At 51.2% G+C, this 7,615-nt stretch overlaps 1 protein-coding gene and 1 pseudogene across 1 annotated transcript; one reads left to right on the forward strand and one right to left on the reverse strand.

The window, feature by feature from the left end:
* Positions 1 to 308: 308 nt before the first annotated feature.
* Positions 309 to 2,233, reverse strand: LOC126544053 (ATP synthase subunit alpha, mitochondrial-like). Its single transcript, XM_050191251.3, has one exon. The coding sequence runs from the start codon at positions 2,128 to 2,130 to the stop codon at positions 463 to 465; it is 1,668 nt and encodes a 555-aa protein (XP_050047208.2). The 5' UTR covers positions 2,131 to 2,233; the 3' UTR covers positions 309 to 462.
* LOC126543238 (uncharacterized) lies at positions 2,154 to 6,468 on the forward strand (annotated as a pseudogene).
* The last annotated feature ends 1,147 nt before the right edge of the window (positions 6,469 to 7,615 follow it).

A 7,615-nucleotide genomic window follows, 5' to 3' on the forward strand; every position in this document is an offset into this window, starting at 1 on the left:
GGTAAGTGGACCACAAATGTTTCCACGTGCCTGACTTTATAAAACAAAAATGTTATAGCAAGTACAACGGTCATACGTACATGATCACTAAGAGGCTAAAGAGCAAGTGATACATAACTACTTCCAAAAGGCAGTCAGGCAACTGAAAGACACACTACTCTTTGCTCACGAAATTTTCATTGGCAGGTTTGTCCAGGTGGGTGCTCAAACTCCGAACTGCTCCTCGCAACAAGATTCACATTTAAATACTTAAAAAAAAAAAAACTGGCAAAGAATAAGCTATCTTGAATGACACATTCTTAACACAATTGTTTGTGTTCATTTTCCAATTTATTTTTATCATGACATTACAGCAGATAATTTAAGTTCTTGCACAAAGATGATGCCTAGTCTATATCTACTCATTTTACATAGACTAGAAAAGTTGGCAGGGCAGTTGAGGCAGTGCAAGAAATTTACAAATTATGCTGTGAAGTTAGCCATGAATGAGGTGACAATATTCTTCAATTTTGCATCTGTAGCTGCACTGATGTGGCCTTCTTGAGCAATGGTAGCCAGGACGTCCTTGTGGTGGCTTCGAATGTGCTGAAGGTACTCCTTCTCAAAGTCGTTGATCTTGGCAGGGTCGAGTTTGTCAAGATACCCACGGACACCAGTGTAGATGACTGCGACCTGGTCTTCAATTGCCATTGGTGTGTACTGACCTTGCTTCAGCAGTTCTGTGAGCCGCACACCCCTATTTAACAATTGTTGTGTGGCTGCATCAAGGTCGGAGCCAAATTGTGCGAAAGCAGCAACTTCACGGTATTGGGCAAGTTCCAGCTTCATGGACCCTGCGACTTGCTTCATGGCCTTCGTCTGGGCAGCTGAGCCGACACGACTTACAGACAACCCGACGTTGATAGCCGGTCGAATACCCTTGTAAAAAAGTTCAGTTTCAAGGAAAATCTGGCCATCGGTGATGGAAATGACGTTGGTGGGAATGTAGGCCGAGACATCACCGGCCTGCGTTTCGATCACTGGCAAAGCAGTCAGGGAGCCGCCGCCAAAGTTGTCGTTCATCTTGGCTGCTCGCTCAAGGAGACGGGAGTGAAGGTAGAAGACATCGCCAGGATACGCCTCGCGACCTGGGGGCCGTCGCAGCAGCAGAGACATTTGACGGTAGGCGACGGCCTGCTTGGACAAATCGTCGTAGATGATGAGGGCATGCATGCCGTTGTCGCGGAAGTATTCGCCCATGGCGCACCCAGCATAAGGAGCGAGGTATTGAAGCGGAGCAGCGTCCGAGGCGGTGGCACTGACGATGATGGTGTACTTCATGGCATCGGACTGGCTCAACCGTTTTAAAATTTGCGCAACTGTACTCCTCTTCTGTCCAATGGCGACGTAAATACAGAACAGCTTTTTCTTCTCGTCCGAGCCTTCATTGAAGCGCTTCTGGTTGATGATTCCATCTATAGCAATAGCAGTTTTGCCAGTTTGCCTGTCTCCAATAATGAGCTCTCGCTGTCCACGACCGATAGGGACCAAGCTGTCTACGGCTTTGATTCCTGTAAGCATAGGCTCCTTTACTGAGATACGCGGTATAATGCCAGGCGCCTTCACGCCGACACGAGCACGGGATTTGCAAGCTATGGGTCCCTTGCCATCTATGGGATTGCCAAGGGCATCCACAACGCGACCAAGGAGTTCGGGACCGACCGGCACGTCGACAATAGCTCCGGTACGCTTCACAATGTCACCCTCCTTAATAAGCCTGTCGTTACCGAACACGACGATACCCACGTTGTCCGCCTCCAAGTTAAGGGCCATACCTTTCAACCCACTCGAAAATTCCACCATCTCTTCGGCTTGTATGTTCTTGAGGCCATAGACGCGGGCGATGCCGTCTCCAATGCTGAGCACGCGGCCGGTTTCTTCGAGGTCAGTTGCAGAGGTCTGGCCCAGGATACGCTCCTCGAGGATGCTGGAAACCTCGGCCGCACCGGCGGATGCATAGGAGCATGGCGTGGTCGAAAGCTTTCGTAATGCGAGCGCACTTATCGCTTCGTGAGCGGACTTAAGTTTCGGCGTTTGCTTCGGGAATTGCCTGGCCAAGGTGCAGGCCAATCTGCGAGAGACGAAAGCCATACTCGCTGCAAGCTCGAGCTACAATGCTTAACAGCCAAACGCCCGGCGAGATCACCTTCCCCTACACCGACGAGAGGACGTGACCTTCCTTGCCGGCGCGGTTGCCAGACGGAATCGAGCGCGCGCCTTCGTGCAGCGCGCGCGCCGCCGCGCGTGTCGCGTCCGGTTTGCCGCTTGTGCGGAAGTGCTAATTAACACGGTGTGCGATCAAATGAAGCTCAGCAACTTGCCGAAATGGAAGAAAAATGTGGTAGATAACATGACGTTAAACTTTTCCATACATTCAAGAGAGTATAAGCGAAGGCACGAAGGTAACCATTCGACAAACGCAACTCGCTTCTACATTTTGAGAACGCAAAAATGTTTATATTAGGCAACTGTTCAATCGAATCTGGTGTCAGACAGGAACGAAATCCTAATTCAGGCCCTCGAACTAAGAAAAAGAAGAAAATCAAGAACGAGATCGAAAATTGCAATATTAAATATAAATGTTAAACATCGATTTCGCTGTTTTCTAATTCCGTAACAAAAACGGGTGGCAGTATTTGACAATCATGTTAAAGGGGCCCTGAACCACTTTTTATCGAAGTGGGGAAAGACATTTGAAGTGAACATACACTGTATAGAACAGTTTACACCCTTTGGATTGCCCCTTCTGCCACACAACGATAATCGCCATCTGCCTTGATGCGTTTCCTTTCTTGAAAACGCCGCGCCCGCTACTTTCCTGTCGGGAATGCTATCATGCTGATAACGCGCATGCCGTTCGTTACTGGAAAGTACCGGGCTCGCAGCGTTAAAGAAAGGAAGCGCATTAGTGCAGATGATGATTATCGTTGTGTGGCAGAAGGGGCACTACAAAGGGTGTAACTTTGCCTACACTCTTAGGCAAAGTTACACCCTTTGGCTTGCCCCTTCTGCCACACAACAATAATCGTTATCAGCCTTGAAGCGTTTCCTTTCTTTAACGCTGCGAGCCGGGTACTTTCCAGTAACGAACGGCACGCGCGTTATCAGCATAGAACAGTTTACACCCTTTGGAGTGCCCCTTCTGACAACGCGCGTGCCGTTCGTTATTGGAAAGTTCCGGGCTCGCAGCGTTAAAGAAAGGAAACGCATCAAGGCAGATAACGATTATTGTTGTGTGGCAGAAGGGGCAAGCCAAAGGGTGTAACTTTGCCTAAGAGTGTAAGAGTGTAGGCTATTTCAGAACCACTTTGCCGCAAAAATTACTTCAATGCGTTCAGCAGCAGCGGAGTTATCGGCAATGCAATCACCGTGGCGCGCAGTTCAAATGTCCGATTTGGTGCCAATGCCGCGCTAAACGTAAGCCAAACGCGGCTGTCCTCAGAGAGCCGTAGTGCGCTTAGCCACTGGACTCGTGGCGGCACCTCGTGGCGGCCGCGGTGTAGCCAAGCGCAGCGACCAATAGCAGCCGCGTATTGCTTTATGACGAAATAAAGCACACAGGTGACTTAGCGCTCCGCTTGCGAGCTCTACGGACCGCGTACGACAACAGAACTTGGCTGAGATGTTCACAACAGCGTATGCTACCCGCGGACTATGTTGTTTCACCAAGCCCGAGGGGTGGTACAGGGCCCCTTTAAAGGGCCGCAAGCGGACGTTAATTAACGCGATAAATTTTATCCGTAATCGTAAAATAAACAAACAAATAATCTTAATATAACAACATTGTAATACTATAATATTTATAATATGCCTGACCTAATCATGGTCTGCAGTATGTACATCAATTAAAAAAATATAATAATAGTGAGTAATCATGGTCTGCAGTATGTACATGAATTAAAAAATATAATAATAGTGACTAAATAATATTACTTTATGTTCTAAAGGCCATAGTTAACGCACACAGATTAAATTTGCCCGCGGACCACAAAACAGCCAAAAGCTCGGGAGCACCGGCACACCGCAGGGATCGGTCCTTTCGCCCTAGCTGTCCAATCTGGTAATGATCAGAGTGGCCAAGAAGCTCGCGGACATCGAAGACGTTAGGCACACCATCTACGCGGACGATATCACGCTGTGGGTGACCGGCGGCAGCGACGCCCACATCGTGATCGCGCTGCAAGCCGCCGTCAACGCGATAGAAGACCAGCTGGAAGGCACCGGACTGAGATGTTCGCCGAGCAAATGGAAGCTTCTGATACTCCCACCTGCCAACAACGGCAGAGGCAAGACCAGACAACGCGAATACGAAAAAATCAGAATCGTAACCAAATCCGGCAACGTGATCCCCGAGGTCGGCAAAATCAGGATCCTAGGCATGGTCATCGAAAAGCACGGAAGAAACGGCGAAACCATTGCCCGTCACACTGCAAAAGCAGCCAACGCGATTCAACTCCTCAAACGAGTCACTTCCCGGAAGGATGGCGTGAGAGAGGAGAGGCTAATTAGGCTCGTCCAATCCTTCGTCATCAGCCACGTTGCGTACGTTGAAGCTTACCACAGATGGCTGCAACCAGAACGCAACAAAATCAACGTAATTATCAGAAGAGCGTACAAGACGGCGCTGGGCCTGTTCGAGTCCACGAGCACGACCCACTTCTTACAACTCGGGATACACAACACGCTCGAAGAAATAGCCGAAGCGCAACGGACCTCTCAACTAGAGCGGCTGTCCACGACCAAAGCCGGAAGGAAGATACTGGACGACCTGGGAATAGGACGCTTCAACGAGGCGGAGATGAAGCTCCCCATCCCCGAAGAGGTCCGACGCCAGACCAGAATTGACCCCATACCCAAGAACATGAATGCCGAGTTCAACAAGGGAAGAAGAGCGGTGAGGGCAAAGGCTCTAATCGGCCTGCACGCCAACGACGAGCACGCGGGGTACGTGGACGCGGCCGAATACCAACGGAATGCCTTCGCAGCGGTCGTTATAGACGTGTCAACCGGCACCACGAGGACGGCAGCGAGCGTGACAAGCGCCGGAGCGGAACAAGCGGAGGAGGTAGCCATCGCCGACGCAGACTGCCACACGGTGCTGAGTGACTCGACACAGGCGGTGCGAAACTTCGCCAAAGGCCAAATCTGCAGGGAGGCTGAGCACTGTAAGAGTTGGCAGTCGTAGCTGGTAGGACGATCGGAGGAACTTGGGGCGACAGGATTAGGCGAGCAGGATTTATTTGCAGGATTTACATTTAAAACAAGGCATATATCGACTGTCTAGCGTGACTCCCAAATGGAGCACGCGAGACGACGCATACAGCAAACAGCTTACGAGCACACAGCTTACTAGTACATTTCTAGCATGACAACGAGCACTCAGCTCCCGACGACGAGCACCCTCTAGCAGCCGGCAATCGCTGCTTATAAGCCCTTGGTCCCCCCTTGAGTCCCAGTGGACGGAAACGTTCGTCCAGTCATCGTTCGTCCAGTCATCGTTCGACGTCACCGTTCGACGTCACCGTAGATGACCCGCCCTTTTGGAGGAGGGCGAGGGCTGTTGGAGGAGGATGATGACTCACATACACGTGCCGCACATACACACAGGTGAAAAGGGCCGGAGCCGACATCAGAGGGCTTCGTAGAACTCTGCTTTGTCCCGGGTGGCGCGGCCGAGTACTACATTCCTGAGCTGACCGCGCGCCACGTGGCTGCCGGCCATTCGCAGTTCTCCGAAGTGCGCCCCGTCCGGCCGGATTGGAACACGTGCAGCGGGCTAAAAGCTGGCACGTTGTCACCCCGTACGGCCATTCCTAACAGCGCGTACTGCGAGCAGTCAAACTACAATAACGAAAAGTACGACTCGAGTGGTTCCCGGCGCATGCGGGCGACGCGTCGGAACACAATGAGAACCACAATGAGACGGCACACGTAGCGGCGCGAGCGCTAACCAACCGCGCCCCGGCGACAGACCGTCCAATGTGGTTCGAAGCGAAGCACCGCATGACGGACTACAACGACATCACGAAGGCCTACCGCCTGGCTCGCAGGACTCTCCCACCCCCGCACCCGAGGCTGAGTCGAGCGGAGGCGGTACTACTCCAGACCGGATCGCTACCGAGCCCGGGACTGATGCACCGCATGTACCCCGAGACATACCCGACCGATAAGTGCAGGGTCTGTCGGAGGCAGACGGCAGATTACACGCACATCTTGTGGAACTGCATCAAAAATCCAGAAGAAGCAAGATCAAGAACGATCCAGCCGCGGCTCGAGGCAGCCGCGAAGAGCCATGACCAAGACGAACAGCTCTGGGCCGTCCAGCAGGTCCTCGGGGCACTCGGGACGCTCGAAAGGCAGGGACCCAGCGAGCCGGCAACGGCTAGCCGAGACCCGCGCCGAGTAACGGCTACCTCGTGGATGACGTAGGCCCTCGTCGGGGCGCGCGAGCGCCCAACTGCAGGCACAAATAAAGTTTGTTCCAATCCAATGTCTGCGTGCCTCTCCTAGCTCGCCCATGAAAACGATTTAAATTGTCCACTCAGCGTGACATTACGGCCGTTCAAGCCCTATTCCTCAGGTAATTACTGTATTGCGCAGTAAAATTCAGCTCCCACCAGTCATTGGAATTGAACTCCTGCATTTTCAATCCATCAACTTTCGTAGTATCTAGGTTCAGAAAAATATATATATTCTGATGAGAAATTTTCTGGAGTTTCACGTGTATTTCGGCGGAGAAACTGGATCGGCCGCGAGAAAAGTCATTCCTGTCGATGAATCTTTTTGAAGGTAGCGTCGCATCGCAAAAGTAATGGTGGGTAAGATGCTTCGTGGATCCGCTCGCAACGGTAGTGTGCCGAAACACTTTTCTCCTGCAATACTTTAATGATATTTGTGCCCACAGACAAAGGCGGAGAGTTTTAATTTGTCGTCCGAGGGGGGGGGGGCGACAACCTTTCCGAACCGTGTATATATATATATATATATATATATATATATATATATATATATATATATATATATATATATATATATATATATCTTGCACTTGAAAAAACTTCGTGTGACCTCGAATTGAGCGCTAAAGTGACGGAGTTATATGAATACATACAGGACCTCATAGTTGGAGACAGTTCAGTTTCACAGCCTGAGTCCTCTGGGTGGCGTAATCTTCCTTTGTGTAATCCGCCTCTTGCATGTTCCTGTGCTGCCCTCTGACGCACGCCGCTGGAAACGTTTTGGAAGGGTGCCGGTGATTTCGCCGGTTGATTTATGTACCTGCGCCATGTTGAGTGTGCGTCGGTTGTGTGTTTCGTGGATCGCGATTTAATGGTTTCTCCGGGGCAGCATGTCGTTCACCCATCGACTATACTGGGTGAACAGGCCCGAGTGTGCTGTTGTGGTAACTGTGCGGCCGATAAAGGCCCGCGGAGTTGCGCCTGCCGACGCGGCTGCCTTAGAGTTCGTTGTCGCTGGTTTCTGTATTCCTTTTACACATCTACTAAACATTTCGCATATTCAAGAAGCCTTCGAGAGCAGCCTTCCCAGTGGCGTAGCAACAGGGGGGGCCGGGGGG

The sequence above is a fragment of the Dermacentor andersoni genome, chromosome 1 (assembly GCF_023375885.2).
Source record: "Dermacentor andersoni chromosome 1, qqDerAnde1_hic_scaffold, whole genome shotgun sequence".
Taxonomy (NCBI): Eukaryota; Metazoa; Arthropoda; class Arachnida; order Ixodida; family Ixodidae; genus Dermacentor; species Dermacentor andersoni.